Source organism: Mastigoproctus giganteus, chromosome 5 (assembly GCF_048544385.1).
Source record: "Mastigoproctus giganteus isolate SK-2022 chromosome 5, ASM4854438v1, whole genome shotgun sequence".
Classification (NCBI taxonomy): Eukaryota; Metazoa; Arthropoda; class Arachnida; order Uropygi; family Thelyphonidae; genus Mastigoproctus; species Mastigoproctus giganteus.
Window position 1 is genome coordinate 198,185,884 of NC_143579.1, and position 18,226 is coordinate 198,204,109.

The 18,226-nt window shown below is 35.0% G+C and overlaps 1 protein-coding gene across 1 annotated transcript in view; it reads left to right on the plus strand.

Moving 5' to 3' along the window:
- Positions 1-17,582, plus strand: part of LOC150085986 (beta-glucuronidase) — a 272,855-nt gene extending 255,273 nt beyond the window's left edge. Inside the window, exons 11-12 of the mRNA XM_090374318.1 lie at positions 4,530-4,668; positions 17,344-17,582. Coding sequence (XP_090230444.1) covers positions 4,530-4,668; positions 17,344-17,489 — 285 coding nt within the window. The 3' untranslated portion in view covers positions 17,490-17,582. The remainder of the gene's footprint in view (positions 1-4,529; positions 4,669-17,343) is intronic.
- The last annotated feature ends 644 nt before the right edge of the window (positions 17,583-18,226 follow it).

Genomic DNA, 18,226 nt, shown 5'->3' on the forward strand with positions numbered 1-18,226 from the left:
AACGATCGCCAGTATGGATTCTGTCAGTGTCGATCCACTGGTGATATTCTGGCTTATGTTACCCATTTATGGACTAATTCAATGGAAAGGTTCAGTGAAACACAAGTAGTTGCTCTTGACATCTCAAAGGCTTTTTATCGTGTTTGGTATGAAGGTCTTCTAAACAAGCTTCCATCTTATGGTTTGCCAACCGTTTTTGGTAATTGGTTATCCAGTTTTCTCTCTGATAGTTCACTGAGGATGATGGTAGATGGCTCTCTGTCTTCTAACTTCTCCACTAATGTCGGTGTCCCTCAAGGTTCAATTCTTTCCCCCACTCTTTTCCTCTTGTATATTAATGACCTTCTTCCATTGACTGGAAATCCTATCCATAGCACATTGCATTCCACTTTCCATTTTGAGAAACCTTGTTCTGCTCAATGAGCTTCAACTTCTCGAAAATCTGCTACCAATTTCTTAAATGCCAATCTTCAGGTAATTCTCCAGTGGGGCAAAGACAATTTAGTTGATTTCAACCCTTCTAAAACTCAGTCTTGTCTTATATCTCGCAAAAAGGATTCTTTTGCTGCTATGCTTATCTTTAGTGACACTCCGATTTCTAGGCAAAATGATATATCTTTTTTGGGGATTACCCTGACTTCTAATCTCTCTTGGCACAAGCACATTACAAATATTGCTTCCTCTGCATCTAAAAAACTTGGTTTTCTCTTTCGCTCTCGCCATTACTTTTCTTCCAAACAGCTGCTCACTCTGTATAAATCGCAAATTCGCCCTGCCATGGAATATTGTTCCCACATCTGGGGTGGTGCCCCAAAAACCTCTCTCAGGCTTCTTGATTCCATTCAGAAGAGGGCAGTTAGGTTAATTAATGATTCATCTCTAACAGAGTCTCTCCACTTGCTCTCTCATAGACGTACTGTTTCTGCTGCATTCATTCCTCTTCTACAGATACTTCCATGGGCACTGTTCTTCTGAATTGGCTTCTATAATCCCCGCTCTCTCTTTCAAAACAGTCTGAACCCGTGCCGCCACCAGCCAACATCCATTTACTGTCCAACTTCAAACCCACAGAACCAACTTTTCATCTTCCTCATTTATTTATTCAACTGCCGTTTTCTGGAACAACCTTCCTTCATACGTATTTCCTGAAAATTACAATCTACAGAAGTTCAAGTCCAATGTCAACAAATATCTTCTTTCGTCTTCTCAACCTCCAACCTAAGCACGGTACTAAGTACTATAGGTTCTAATACCTCTCGTGTTTGGGATTCACATAAAAAAAAAAATACCTCATCATTGTCAGCCATATTCAATCCACTGCAGATTGACGGCCTCTCCAATAACTTTCCAGTTCCTTCTGTTTTATACAATGGCCAACCATTTACTACCGCAAACTCGTGAATTTCATCTGTCCATCTCCGTTGTTGTCTTCAAGATTTACTTTTAGTTCCTCTTGAATACCATTCTGTTATTTTCTTAGTCCATCTGTTATAATGTCTTCAAGCAGGTCCTGCCCAAGACCACTTCAGTTCTTTAGTTTTGATAAGAATGTCCTTTATTTGTGGTTGCTGCCTAATCCATGTGTTTCTCTTTTCTAACAGTGTGGATCCTAATATTATTTGTTCCATTCTTTGCTGGTAGTTTTCGGCTTCTCTTCCATTCTTTTGGTTGAGTGCCCGAGTTTCACTTCCATAAGTCATGGTGGGGAGTATACATTAGTTCATTTTTTTTACTTTTCAGACAAATTGGGATTGCTCCTCGGTATGTGACTATATTTCTTGAATGCTATCCATCTGAAATTTATGCTTCTCTTGACTTCCAGCTATTTATCATTATTACAGCTAATGACTAGTCCCAGATAAGTATATGAATCCACCTTTTCAATTACTGCACCTTCAATGATTATATCCCTTTCTGTGGCATACTTGTTCATCATTACTTTTGTTTTAGCCGTATTCATCTTTAGTCCGGAATCCTTACTAACTGCATACTGATTAAGATTTTCCTCCAATTCTTTGGGATTGTGGCTTAGGATCACAATGTCATTTGCAAATCGTAAATGGTTAGATGCTCTCTATTCACATTGACTCCTTTCTGCAACCAGTCCAATCTTCTGAAAGCTTCCTCAAGAGCAGCAGTAAACAACTTTGGAGATAACTTATGTCTCCTTGTCGAATTCCTTTCTCAATTTTAAATTTCCTACTGTCTTTGTCTAGTCTACTAAAGGAGGTAGTATTCTCATATATTTTCTTCAAAATCATAATATGTGGGGTATCTATGCCTTGTCTTTCCAGTGCCTGAAACATTGCCTAATACTGTATGGAGTCAAATGCCTTTTTGTAATCCACAAATGCCAGGCATAATGGTATTTTTTGTTCATTTGTTTTCTCCATTAGCTGCGATATTACATGAAGGTGATCCATAGTTGAGAATCTTGTCCTAAAGCCAGCTGCTCTTTTGGTTGATTCTCATCAAGTATTCTTTCTAATCTGTCAGTAATGACCCTTGTGAACAACTTGTAGATTTGGGACAGCAAGCTAATTGGTCTAATTTCCAATTTATCTTCTTTCTTATGCAGCAAAATTATGATTGCATTATTTCACTCCTTAGGCATCATGCCTTTTCTAATGCCTTTTGTGAAGAGTCTTGCTAGTTTGTGTTGTCTCTTCCTCCCAATTTTAACAACTCTACAATAACTTCATCTTCTCCTTGGGCTTTCTTATTCCTCGTATTCTTCAGTGCATGTTCTGTCTCATCAGGAAGGACATCGGGTATGTTGTGTGTGTGTGTTGCTAATTTGTGATCCATCTTCCTCACTGCTGGCATCATTCCCTCACTCTTTATATAATTCTTTATAGTAGTCTTCTGACATTTGAATTATGCCTTCTCTGCTATTTATAAGTACACCATCAGTATTCTTCAGTTTCAATATCATTTGTCTTTCTGTATTACTGCTCATGGCTTCTGATTTAAGTCTGTTGTCTTCCCTTAATGCTTGTTCTACTTTTCTTGTGTTAAATCTTCTTATGTCCTCCCTGAGTCTCTTTCTAATGGCTTTGCATAACTCAGTATACTCAATTTTGTCCTTGTCTGGTTCATCACGACAAGTGTTTCTTGACTAATTTTTTTCTTCTTTGGATTTATTTTTAACCTATAAATTTCTCAGGCATTATCACTTTCAGAAAGTTGTATTCCTCGTCGATACCTTGGTCCTGAACAGTCTGCAGAAGCTCAAACTTGTTCTTAAGTTCCAGTACATACTTCTTTTTCTCCTCTTCTGTTATCTCAAAAACCTTTGTATTATTTATTCAAATCAGTTTTTTCCTTTCTTACATCTGTATGAAGTGTGCATCTTACCATTCTGTGATCACTTCCAATATATACCTTGTTCAGGATTGCAACATCATTCACAATATATCTTCTGTTAGTGAGGATGAAGTAGAATTCATTAATTGTTAATCCATTTGGGCTCTTCCATGTCCATTTTCTGTTCACCCTTATTTTGAAAAAAGTGTTCATTACTGGCATTCCTTGAGATTCTGCAAATTCCACAAGTCTTTGACCTCTTTCATTTATTATTATTATTACTAGCCATATAATGCAAGGAAGCTTGAGGCTTATGCTGCACCAGCTAAAAAAAATTTCCAAGTTACCCTGTGAGAGAGAGAGAGTGTCAGAAATAGAAGGGAATCACCAAGAAAGAGAAGAATGATGATATATTGATGATATCCAGCTCAGGACCCTGGGTGTGCTAAGCCCATACTCACCAGACACGAGCCCCCTGGGGTTTTTTCTTTCGCCAATTCCAAAATTTCCTGTAGTTTCCTTTTGTGCGCTGTTTTGCCTCTTTCCAACCTTAGCATTGAATACCTCATAATAATGGTGTAGTGAGTTTTCTGTTCATCTAGAAGTCTCAATTTTGGTGTACATTTCTTCAACCTCTTCATCATCATCATCGATGTTGGTGCATATATCATTATAACCTTCAGTTTGTACCTTTTAGAAATTCTGATTAGTAGTCTTGACACCCCTTGGTGAAATACCTAGTTACTATTAATTTATGGTATACTTAGTTACTATTAATAATACCTAAAAAAATAAAAATACATAGTTACTATTAATTGTTGGCATTTATAACTTATGTATACATGATAGTAGGCATAAGCTAATGGTATATTTGATCTGGCAGTAAATTAAGTTGTTTGGGAAGGCAATGAGACCTGCACTAGTGTTCTTTTGATGGAGAGAATGAACATATGAAAGTGTTTATGTACTATTTAATTTTTGAAGTACTCATCCCACTAGAAAAATAAATGCATATACACAATCAGAACACTGAGAACTACAAGCTTACTATAATATACTAAAATAGGACTGCCATTATTATTGAAACAGGTTGGAAATTTCCATATACAAGTTTTGGTTCATTCTAGTTTACTCCTGATGTGCAAGGGCTAGAATATGTAAAATTTGTACAAGTAGAATGTGTATTTTAAGTTGCATTTTATTTCTTTATTTTTTTTTTAAAGGAACCCACATTCATTTTCACTGAAGATTACCAAACAGAATTTATAATGAATTATCATCTTGCATTTGATGTTTTGAAGAAAAATGGCTTTTTTGTAGGAGAAATGATATGGAATTTTGCTGATTTTCTCACTGTTCAGCGTAAGTAAATATCAGAAATCTAATTTTGATAGTTTTCACATTTTATTTTCTACTGAGTTAAATTAAATTAAGGTAGACTTTTGTAATATTGAAATGAATATTTTTCAATCCAGTCTTTGCTGAATTTTGGTGAATGTATTCCTAGAAGCAATTTATTGAAATCACTTCTCTGACTATACACCAACATTTTATTTGCAGATTATAGTGCATGTACTACAAGCTGCAAATGAAAAATCCATATAAATGTGAGGCAGTTATTTGTATAAAATGCCACTGCCAGAAATTAATCTGTTTTGCAGGATTTCAGAATACCTTTATTATACATGCTGAACAGAATGGAAGGTAAAGAGTGAGATGATTAAGCAATGTGTAATTCAAAAAAAACTTTTCTTTTCATTGCAAATATTTCACATTATTAACTTAAATCATTTAGTGACTTCCATATAATTTTATTTCCATGACATATGTGGAATGTCACAAAAGTGAAATTCATATAATGTCTAATATAGTTAGGGAAGGACATTATGTGGTTGTTTTCCATTAAGATTATTACTATATTTAATACCATTCTTATACCAAGTGAAATTAATAATATAGTTTATTAATGTGCCTAAACTACTATACATCAAAGTGACAGTTCGTGTATTTTACCGATACTTATCATCAGACCATTCTGCTGACAGACTCCTCTTGCCGAGGTTTCTGGGAGCAATTTAGGTTGCAATATGAGCATCAAAATTCACTTTTTGCATACCCATCTTGATTTTTTCCCCGAAAATCTTGCACAGATGAGTGAAGAACAAGTGGGGGGGGGAGATTCCATTAGGACATAAAGGAAATGGCGCAGAGGTACCAGGGAAGATGGAATTCAAGCATGATGGCCGACTACTGCTGGTGTTTAAAAAGAGAGAAACCTGGCACTGCACATAAAAGAAAAACAATTAAACGTTCTTTTCAAACAAAGAGACTAAGGTCCGATTAATGAAAGTTTCAGAATTTTGATTAATACTTGTTAGTATTCACGTATTTTTTGATATATAAAATGTAATCCTTTTAATTTGTCATTACTAAATACAATAAAGTTATATACTTTTGTAAAAAACAATACTTTTTTATTTTTTAATTGTGATGTATCTGGATGTGATAGAAAAAAATCTAAGTTATATTTGAAATCAAATTTCGGCAGAAGGACCTATTGAAATTCAAACCCCAGTGAACAAACTTAAATTTGTAAACTAGCGTAATTGGTGAGCACTGTATTGTACGGTGTATTGCACTGTATTGTATAATACAAACTGACTCGAGTAAATAATACAAAGGTCTTTGAAATAACAGAGGAGGAGAAAAAGCAGTATGTACTGGAACTTAAGAACAGGTTTGAGCTTCTGCAGACTGCTCAGGACCAAGATATCGACGAGGAATATTACAACTTTCTGAAAGTGATAAAGCCCAAGAAACCTATAGGGAAACAGAAATCCAAAGAAGAAAAAATTAGTCAAGAAACACTTGTCATGATGAACCAAAGACGACAAATGAAGAGCAAGAAAAACACTGACAGGGAGAAAATTGACCATCAGAGATGTTTGTGTTTTACAAACATCTCTGATGGTCCAATGTGGGTGATTTTTTTGAAGACAAGTTGTGAGATAGAAGAGGAGGATTCTGGGCCTAATCCTATAGACAATTTTGATAAGGTTAATGATGAAGAATTACAATCTTCTGAGTCATTTCACTGCACTTTAGCATTAGTTGAAGCATATGATACAAGAAAGCAAGCTTATATAGCATCAGCCAAAAAAAAAAACCTTCCCATTTCACAATCAGATCACTCCAAATGTTTGTCCAGTTCAGCCTTAAATTTATTTAAGCTATCAACTTCCACAACAACAACAGATGGAAGTCTGTTCCAGCAATCAACTACCTGCTGGTTAAAGGCAAACATCCACACATCTATTCTACAACTGTCTTTCCTCAATTTGAATATATGCCCCATCAGGTGTTTAATCTGAGCAAGCGGAAGTATCCCATCAGCATTGAGCCTTCTTTAACCTTTCAAGGCCTTATACACCTGAATCAGATCACTTTGCAAGTACCTAGTCTCCAGATGCTGCAACTTGCAGAACTTAAGCCTCTCTTTGTAAGAGCACCTCTTTGTTCCTCTCACCAATCTTGTTGCCCTTCTCTGTACTCATTCTAGCAACTCTACATCCTTCTTTAAATGAGGCCTCCAGACCTGTATGCAGTTCTCAAGGTGTGGCCTGACCATTGCCTTATACAAGGGGATAATCACTTCCTTGTCTCTGCTAGCAAAATTCCTATACAAAGGGTACTAGGAAAATTTTGCAATATGACGCAACAGTGAATCACAGGAAGCTGCTTGTTGCTGCATGTTGAGACATGTTCATATGTGCATAGTAGCCGCCGCGCCAAGTCGATGGGCTCAGTTATTCATTAGTAGTGAGAGTGTAAAGTGCTTGCGATGGCATCGTGGTCACGAAATGAGATAAGGACAGTTTTGCGGTATAATTTCGTGCGTGGTTTAACCATAGACCAGTGCTTAGAAGAAATGACTCTTGCACTAGATGATGATTGTCCACATCGTACAACGATATTCAGGTGGTATAGAGAATTCCAAAGGGGAAATTTCACTCTGGAGGATTCTGAGAGGCCGGGAAGGCCACGAACGTCACTTACGGAGGAAAACGTTACTGCTGTGAGGAAAATGCTTGATGAAAACAGACGAGTGACCTACCAACAGATAGAGGATACTTTGGGCCTAAATGCACCAGCAATTCGTTCGATTCTGCAAATCATTTGCACGTGAAGAAACTTTGTTCTCTCTGGGTGCCGTATCAACTGACTGAAGAGCAGATGACACGACGTGTGACTTGGTGCCGGGAGATGTTAAAAAAGTTTGATAAGGGACAATCTCGGTATGTGAACAACATCGTGACGGGTGACGAGACTTGGCTGGTACTATTACGATCTGCCTACCAAGGCTCAAAACAAAGTTTGGGTCTTTGATGATGACGACACACCCGTAATTGTCAGAAAATCCCGATCTGTAAAGAAGAAAATGATAGCTGTATTTTTCAAATCGAGTGGAATTGTGGAACGTGTCGTTTTGGACATGCAGAAGACAGTCACAGCTAAGTGGTATACTGAACAATGCCTGCCTAAAGTCATTGGATCTATGAAGAACCTGCGGCCAAAGTCAAGAATGGACACCTGGTACCTCCATCACGATAATGCTCCAGCTAACCGCGCCAAAGCCTGCACCGAATATTTGACCACGACAGGACTGGAACTTCTTGAGCACCCTCCCTACAGTCCAGACCTTGCTCCCTGCGACTTTGCACTGTTCCCGTATGTGAAAATGAAGCTAAAAGGGAGGCGGTTTTCCAGTGATGAGGACCTTCTACGGGCTTGGGAAAACGAGTGTGCTTTACTCCCTAGTGAAACTTGGCAGAACTGGTTTAAAGATTGGTTTCGGAGGATGGAGAGGTGTATTGAATGTAGAGGAAATTACTTTGAAAAAATTAAATAAACAAAGCTGTATTGCAAAACTTTCCTAGTACCCTTTGTATATCATTGACAAAACTCCATGACCTGCTCTGGCAGCCCGTCTGCACTGCTCAGACAATTAACCCCAGGTCCTTTTCATTCTCCACCTCCCTGAGTGTAGTACCACACAGTTCGTATGTTTCTTTTGGGTTACTGTTACCCGTATGCAGTACCTTTCATTTGTCAATGTTAAACTTCAGTTGCTACTTCTCAGCCGATCTCCCTAACTTTTCTAGATCCTATTGCAGCAGCATATTGTCTTTACTGTCATTAACAACCATACCAACCTCTGTATCATCTGCAAACTTGGACATTAAACCTGATATACCTTCATCGATATCATTAATATACACAGAAAACAACAATAGGCCCAGCACCAAACCCTGGGGGACGCTACTAATAACATCAGTCCACATAGAGCAGTGTCCATTGACAAGGCTTTCATCATATACTCCCTCCTATCATGTCTGGGCAGAATTGCAGACACTCAAATTTAACCCTAACTCATGACTTTTTTTCAATATTGATCTGTACTTGTTAAGTAAATCTGCAGATCTCTTATTCTTAAGGTCATTTGTGCCAACATATACAACAATTTTGTGCCCTTATATCTATTCTACAATGTCATCAACCTTTGCTCCTTGCAGACATACCCTGGTACTGTTCCACCTATCCTTTTTGCATAATACATCCCCATCTTCCTGACAATAACCAGCTCCTTTGGGACCAGCGCATTCTGCCTTGGAGATTGCCAATGTTGCCTGATGCAGATTAGTGAGCTCTGGTGTTGAGTTGGGCAGCTGAGAGCTTGATGGTCCCCTCATATTAATTTCCTCGAGGGCATCTACCCTACACCTCAAACTCTCATAGATGTAGACATAGCCTATCAGAACATTGAGTTGGCACCTAATTTCTTCAGTCTCTGCATCTAGCACACACACACATAGACATCCTCCTTGGCTAGATCATGTCCTGTTCTAGACAGATCTGCAAGCATTTCACACGTCGCACATTTTTTGTTTAGACTGATGTGTTGAAGAATCGCTCCCTTCGGTTCTACCCCCTCCTGAGCCACAGTACTACAGCTATTTGTTTTTGTTGCTTTGCTGCTTATACTATGGGTCATGATTCCGTTTAAGTACAATTTAATTAACAATAAAGCTTAATAAGATTAATAAATTCTTAATTGATTAATCGATAATACTAAACTAAACTAACAGATTTCCAATACAGTTCTACGTATTTTGCTATCTAGTTTTATGTTGAACCTTACGTTAAACGTTACGCTTTTCCGTATCATATAACAATGGTGGCAAGTTACGAATGGTAAAATCTATGGACACTAAGTACAGTCGGTCCTCGTATAACACGTGTTTACACTACATGAATTCGATCATACACGATTTATAAATAGGGGAATGGTATATAACACAAACTGAATTCGCTTATGCACAATTCGCCTTCGCGTTTACAAGAAATGGCAGTCGAATGCGGAATCACCCCAACTGAATGCAACACGATAGGAATGAAGAGAAGATTCTGAAAATGTATTTGTTTTTTATATCAGTGAAGGGGAAACACGTTTCGTCATGATAATGTAAAACCCCCATAATTCCAGCTATCGGTATTATTGCAAATGCAATTAGAATGAGTTTACTACCCATTTAGAACAGATTCCACTAGCAGGAACGCAACTGGAAATTGTTTTTGTTTTGTGATAGTGACCTCCAGAAAAGTGTGAGCTACAATGTGAGCTAGTGAGATGATAATAATGTTTTTGCCTTTACGGTGTTGTTTATTCAGTTGCATGTGCGCAGCTTTGTTTATGTGTATCAAGCATGCTCCTCATTTTGTAATTATGCTTTATTCACTAAAAACTTAAAAGGTGTGAAAAGGAAGCGTCCTGGTGAAGACACTACAGATTCAGAGAGAAAGAGAAAAGTAATATTGATAGACAGAGGTGGACTGGGTCAAAAATTCGTACCCCGAGAAAATTTTAGCGGCCTCATACTAGCGTTTATAGCCAAAATCATACCTTAAAGAACCATAGAAGGGCTTATTTCATCTAAAATCTGTAAGTGAGCCAATGTCATTACGAGGGAATTGTTTAGTAGCCTAGAGAGAATCTTTTGTCATCATTGTACATATTTTTGAAAAATGGCAATTTGTCCTTCACAACTAACTAGGATAAGGGTTAGCTTTAGTAAATGATAGAAGTTCTAATTGCATACAGGTAAACTTTCGGTCTGAATCTATTACAACTGTTTCTCTTTAAGACTGAGAAAAATCTTTTTCTCAGCCTTAAAGAAAAGAGCTGTAAAATTTTTAGTTTTTCACATATCAAAAGATAAATATTTGATAAATTTTTATAAATATTTATTTGTATCAAAATATAAATATATATATATATATATCATTATTGTTAGTGTAATAATAAGATTAAACTATGTAATTACAAATAAAGTGCAATTTCTGTAAAATTTGCAATTTAAAATGCAGAATTATTTAGACTAAGATGCGTTTAGGGTTAATAGCCTCAAGCTGTGAGCAAGTTTAGACTATTTATATATTAAGTGCAATAGCATCATTAATACACAGCCATTTCTGAATTAACAGAATATTTATAAGGCGGCATCGTTTTAAGTTATATCTCATATTGTGAATACCTTCACAACGAGTTGCCATGATATTGCACTACTTCGAATAAGTAACGCTTCACCTAAGGAGAAGACTAATGTTACTTATTCTCAGATAGGTACCACCATCCAGACGGCACCGTTTCAGGGCTGTTTTGTATTTGTGTGGGATAACAACTCAACTATCCAGTTGTCCCCATTAGACTTAGAAAAGCAAAAAGGTAGAGGGAAAGTAATAGGAGTGGAAGAGGAAAAGAAACTGTGTAGAAGAATGAAAGGGACAGTAACTCCTTCAACTCACACCACTCAAAAAACTCAAACTCCTCGAATAGGCAACGCTTCCCCAGTGGAGAAGGCTGTTTTTACATATTCTTGGAAACTCCGGACATCACCAGGCTTCCCCTGGCGTTGTTTCAGGGCTATTTGGCCCTTCTTCAGTGGGTGGGTAGGTAGGTACCCGAGTGATGCAATGATGGCAAAACAGTTATGAAGTATAACTCCACAATATGAGAGATGCCTGATGGTGTATGATGTATTTAGACTAAGATGCGTTTAGGGCTAAAAGCCTCAAGATGCGAGCAAGTTTAGACTGTGTATATATTAACTATGTATATATTACATCATACACCATCAGGCATCTCTCATATTGTGGAGTTATACTTCAAAACTGTTTTGCCATCATTGCATCACTTGGGTACCTACCCACCCACTGAAAAAGAGCCAAATAGCCCTGAAAGGGTGCTGCCTGGGTGGTGTACCTATCTGAGAATAAGTAACATTAGTCTTCTCCTTAGGTGAAGCGTTACTTATTCGAAGTAGTGCAATATCATGGCAACTCATTGTGAAGATATTCACAATATGAGATACTGTATAACTTAAAACGATGCCACCTTATAAATATTCTGTTAATTCAGAAATGGCTGTGTATTAATGATGCTATTGCACTTAATATATACAGTCTAATCCAGAATTATTTAAAATCTGGCATTTTTTTATCAAAAAAAAAAAAATCAACACTTTGAACTACTGATATTAAGAAAGCAATCCGGTCAACAATCACATTTTTTTTGGAATCCATGCAAAAAAAAAAAAAAAGGTGACATTTCTCTTTATAAGATATTATTTTGTCATTTAAACTTTGCTGGCTGTGAAAAAGTTTAAATTGAGATCATGTAATAGAATTAAGAATTGAGAACTAAGGCCATTGCATAGATAATGCAGTGGTCTTAGTTCTCACAACAGAACACATTTTACAAATAGTTGTTCTCATATTGCTCTGCCTTCAAACTGAAGGCCTCACCAAAAGGTGAATTGGCCATTTGTTTAAAAGGTGAGGCTGTTCTGATAGCCTGTTTCAGGACTAATTGGTCCCTCTCTAGTAGTGATACACAGATAGAACATTTGTAAAGCTTTTGGTGTGTACTATCATTCTGTATAAAAAAAAATCAGAGTTTTCAAATTTGTAATATAGTTAATGCTATTAACTATATTGTGTGAGTTTCATCACGAGAAATCACCTAATATCTGAGGATGGAGCAGTTAGTCCTGAAACAAACTGTTATAGCAGCCTCATCTTTTAAACATTCAAATAAACTTTTATCAAGGCCATCTCTTTGAAAGTACTGTAGTGTTAAATTATTAATATCAGGACAACTCATTACAAAGGTGTTTGTTCTGCTGTGAGAACCAAGACTATTGCAATGCAGTCTAAATTTTGCTGGATGCAAAAGAAGGTGGAAGGATAAGGTAATCCTGCACACATCTTATTTCTCTCTTTTAGTACTTTCCCTTATTCAGTAAGCTTCATTAGAGCGAACTGCTCTTGCAAATAAAAATGTATGCTTCATTAAATTTATGGTTAACCCAGTTTCCTACCATTATAATTATTCATATTTAGTGCATGACTAGAACAGGGAGAAAAACAACAGGCAGCTCAAGCTCACTTAGCATTCTTATTCCAGGCTAATGTTATGGAAGAGGAGGTGAGTTGCCTTGACTGCGTGTTGTTTCTCTCTCTGTTATAATGGTGGAAAAAATGAAAATTAGCAATTATTGTTATTATATGTGTGAAATTGACTGAATTTCTCCATAGTACATTTTTAAAAAGCAAACTATCATATAAACTGATAAAGATCTTGCCTTATTATAATAATTATCAGTAAGAATAGTTAATTTTTTCTTATTCTTCATTGCAGAAATATTTTTTCTCTGAAGCACATCCATTACTATTCTGAAATTTGCTGTCATTTATTGTTTGTTCATGTTTAGCAAATTGAACTGTTGTTTACATTTTAACCACTACTATTTTTTAGTTAATGTAAATGTTTACAGTTAAGACTATTTAGTTGTTAGTCCATAATGTGCTTCTGCAAAACAGCTTAATCATTAGATATACCTCTAAAATCTGGAAAATATTAAAATCTTTCAATCCTCAAGAGTGCAAGATTTTAGAATTTACTGTACTCCAGGGGTCTAGCTACCATGTAGGCAAAGCCTAGGGGCCCTACTTCATCAGGGCCCATAAACAGATGCAAGTAGGGCTGCCCCTATTATGCTAGGGCCTATAGACAGATGCAACATCTAATGGAAATATTTTTCTTACTGAGCTCTTCAACAATGTGACACATCTAGAATAAGGAAGGAATTCTTACATCTTATCACCAAAACACAACAAACCCAGGCATCGGCAGTCTTTATTTTGCTTTTACAAATGCAACTTTGTATAGTGATCAGACACCCGTTCGATTACTGTATCTGTCATATCGTATGGTGTTTGGGATTCCCCAACTTGATAGGAGGATAGAGGGGATAGGCCCCACATATACAAACATTTAGCCATATATGGTAGTCAAAAGTTGTTAATTGATTAATTTCATTTCAAGTTTGTTCAAGTTCAAGTCATTATCCAAACAGCAAATTGACATACAAAAATGTATTTGTGTATTATTTCTATTTGTATTTAAAATATAAAGTTTAAAATTAAATTAATAAAATTTTAGTTAAAAATGGATGAAAAGAAAAAGGGAAAAAGTGGAGTTCAAGAAAAAAGCAAAAGAACAAGCAGTCAATAAATTACCTAAATTAGATCTTTACAAAATAGAGTAATGAATTATGTTCAGAAGAAGGTAAAGAAAAGACCAGTATTGAATTGGAAAATGTGGAAAAGAATGATGCTGGTGTAAATATATCTGCTGATCATTTAAATCAAGCAGGGTCATCAAATGAAAACAATTCAACAATCATAGTTGAAATTGTTTCAACTATCAACAAATCAACAATGCCTTTGTCAGATATTAGTGTTGAACACACTGCACCATTTATTCCCTCAAGCTATCTTGGAGAATACGTGGATATCAACGTTTCCGATGAAATAAAAAGAAACATGAGTTTGTCACCTCAAAGGCCTAAAGGACCATTTCCAAGGGATCCTGAACAACAAAATAGAAGTTTCAGTGACACGTACTACTTTTCTACATCAGTGTATGGTCCAATTCCTCGTTTGTGGCTGTGCTACTCACAAATTTTAGATGCTGCATATTGCCAACCATGCTGGGTGTTCCTGACTACAAGATTGGAAAAATCTATCTTTTCGAATAAAAACTCAGTGTTTCTCAACATCATATCGAGGCATGTGCCATACATGAAATGTGGCAAAAGAACACAATGATTGATAAAGATCTTGAGGAACAAGTAAGATACAGATCCTCATTTTGGAAAATGGTACTAGAATGGTTATTTTGGATAATGCTTATGTTGGCTAAAAATTCTTTAGCATTTCATGGTCATCGGGAAGGATTTTCAGAAGATTACAATGATGACATAATGAAACAAATTATTAATAAGCCATCTGGTTCAGTAATTTATTTAAGCTCCACTATCCAAAATGAGTTAACAGGATGTTTAGATACCAAATTAACACTCAAAATTAATTCAGCACCATTCTATTCAATAATTTTAGAACTACTCAAGATCTCACAAAAAAAGATCAATTAAGTGTTATTGTATGTCATGTTCATGTAATTCACGAAGAACATGAAAAATCCAAAGATTTTGAAATTTGTGAAGCGTTTTTAGGATTCTGACATGAATGATCATTCGGCAGAAATGATGATGGATATTATAATGAAAATATTACACACGCTAAATATTCCCATTGAAAAATGTTATGGGGGGGGTTATAATGGTGTGCAGCCACGCATTAAAAGGATCCAATTAAATGCAGAGTACATTCATTGTGCAAGTCACAATTTAAATTTTGTTATCAATGATAGCTTAAATTGTTGTAATAACATTTCATAATTTTTTGACATTCTTCAAAATTTGTATAATTTTTTTAGAAATAGTACAAAAAGATGCGATCTTCTCAGATACCATCTTTTTGTACTATTTCTAAAAATCAGTATTCATCAGTATTGCAAAAAAAAATAGTACCGGAACACTTGTTCTCCAGAAGACTATATGATAATGCCACATTGGCTGTACAGTAACTGAATCAGACTTCAGACTCACGGTTCATAGGACAACCAGTGATTGCCATAGCATTCAGCTCATGGCAAATCAAAATGCAGCATTTGCACGTATCACAGTATATCTCATTCGTTGGATCTCTTTAACACATTGTACTTTAGTAAGAAACGTTCAAGTTTCATTGCAAAATTTATATTTTTGTTTTTAAATAATTTTTTAAAGAAATCTATTAATTTTAAAGATTACTATTAATATATATTTTTAGTAGCAATGGGTAAAATAGATATTTCTTCCTCCCCTTTGATTATGCCATTGTTTCATAATATTAGGTGTATAAATTTAATGATTTTCTATTATGACATTTAGAAAAAAGTACCGGAATGTCATTCCGGTCCGAATACACCACTGGATCTTCTTTCTAAATTTACTGGGGAATCTGAAGTTACATTATAAAAAAACTCAACCCTACTCACTGGTCTGGTAGATTGCAGTCTATAACGGTGAAAGTTTGTTATGCGAATATTATAGGTGCCTCCATAGCCAGGTGGGCAGGAGCAGCAATGTGTAGCACACGCTTCTTGATTAGACCGGTGTTCGAGCCCGTGACCACCAAATACGGAGGATGCGGATAAGTCAGAGAATGACCACCGCATATCCCCGGGGCAATATGGCCTTAGTTGCTAATGCTCCTAAAAACCAAATAACAACAGCGAATATTATAAAAGCTTTGACAGAAATGAATCTTAAATCAACTAAAAAAAGTAGACCAAGATGAAACGTGTAGAATTATGAAGCAAGAAGCGAATCATGTGACATTTTATTTTATTTTCATTTGTATATTTTTGAATAACGTGATGTGTGAAAATGAACTTTTGTATTGGATTGAGTCAGTAAAAATTTACAAAACATTCGAAATTCATACAAACAAATTAAATACAAATCTGAGCAAATTGCCAAGAAAATTTGAAGACAAACGACAAACTAGAACTAAAAGACAGTACGATGAATTAGCTTCAGATTTTTTGTTTGATAACAAAGATCAGTTTGTTAACATCTGTTTTTTACTATGTTTTAGACAAAATTATAATACAAATTAAAAATAGTTTTGAAAGTATGAAGTTAGTAAAAAATCATTTTGCAAACAAGAACCGAAAAAAATAATTAATATGTCAATGTAACACTCACTTAATATATCACCAAATGGTGATATATTAAGTGAGTGTGAAAATCTCTTAAAAAAATATTCATCTGTACTCTCTCCCCAACTGCCGATTCAATATTGTAATTTAATCACACTTATTAAACAAGATTTATCAGCAGACATGTCTATCAGACAATTTTTTTTATTTGTTAATTTGAAAATATAGTGCCCTAGAAAGTCTTTTCAGAAATTTTTACTTTATTTATGTTATTTTTTACGCTTCCCATGTCAGCTGCCTCCGCCAAAAGATCATTTAGTAAATTATGAATAATAAAAGATTATAAAAAGAAATGCTATTGGTCAGAGTAGATGTGCAATCTTGCAGTGTTGGCTGTTGAGCATAAATATGCCAGTAAAATGGATTTAAAAGATACTATTAATGATTTCGCAAATGTAAAAGCACAAAAACGAACATTTTAGCTTTTTTCATAAATTTTTTAGTTACAGCATAATTTTTGTTTGTCAAATTGTATTTAATAAGTAGCATCATATATTGTAATATTAATTTTCATGTTTTTGATGTTTGTAAAATTATAAAGAAATCGTAAATAAAATACATATTTATGTTATTAAAATGATTTAACATTTTTTAATATTATACTTAATTAAAATTTATTTTAATAAAAATAAGGGACCCAAAATGATTTCCTCCCTAAGGGCCCAAAAAACTTAGCTATGCCACTGCTGTACTCAATTCAGTTAAAGTAAATTATTGATTTTTTTGATATTATTTCAAATTTTAGCTTTGAACTTTAATTCTTTGTTTTGAAGGCTTTTTAAAAGTACCTTTTTTTTATTCCCCTTCAGAAATAACTAGAGTTGTCGGCAACAAAAAAGGAATATTCACACGTGAACGGCAACCAAAGGCAGCTGCCAAAGTGTTAAGATGTCGTTATCACAAATTGTATAATACAAAAATTAATGATTTTGGAGCATATTGTGCACCATATTAGTTTATCTAGCTGAGCATAACAAATTTTTTTAAAGTTTTGATTGCAATATGATATATGAACTGGGACTTTTTAATCATGCACCATATTAATTGATCTGACACAAGAAATTATTTTAAAGTTTTGTGTGCAGTTTGATCAAGTTAACAGGAATTTTTATTACTATACATATAAAAACAGTAGCTAATTATTCCAATAAATACTTTATACTTCTGCATAAATACATTAAATATAAATAAATGAAGAAAAATAGTTGAATCAATCCATAAAAAAGTGCCTAAATTACCACAAAAATTCATCATAGAGAAACTATTACATTTTCTGACATTATAAGACAAGATGTATTGTGTTCAGTTAATCAAATTTATACACACAACCTGTTTTGTGTGTGAGTATTATGTTAGATTACATGTATTAGTATTGGCAGAGTAGTGAATAACTGATTGACATACCTAGTTAAATCTGTGGGGCACATGTAGATAATCTTGTGTGTGTGTATACAGTATATATATTACAATATTTATTGAACTGAATACCAAGTGAATCATGTGACTAATGAAATTTAATAAGAATATGGAATATAGGTATTCAAATACCTATATTCCATATTTTTATTTCAATAAATACTGTAATATATGTTTTACAGACTGAAAGATGTAATCACTGATGGAACAATTTGAGTCCCTGAAAAAATGAGTGCTTGCCCTCGAAAATAATGCATCTGGGAGCTCGTCAGGGAC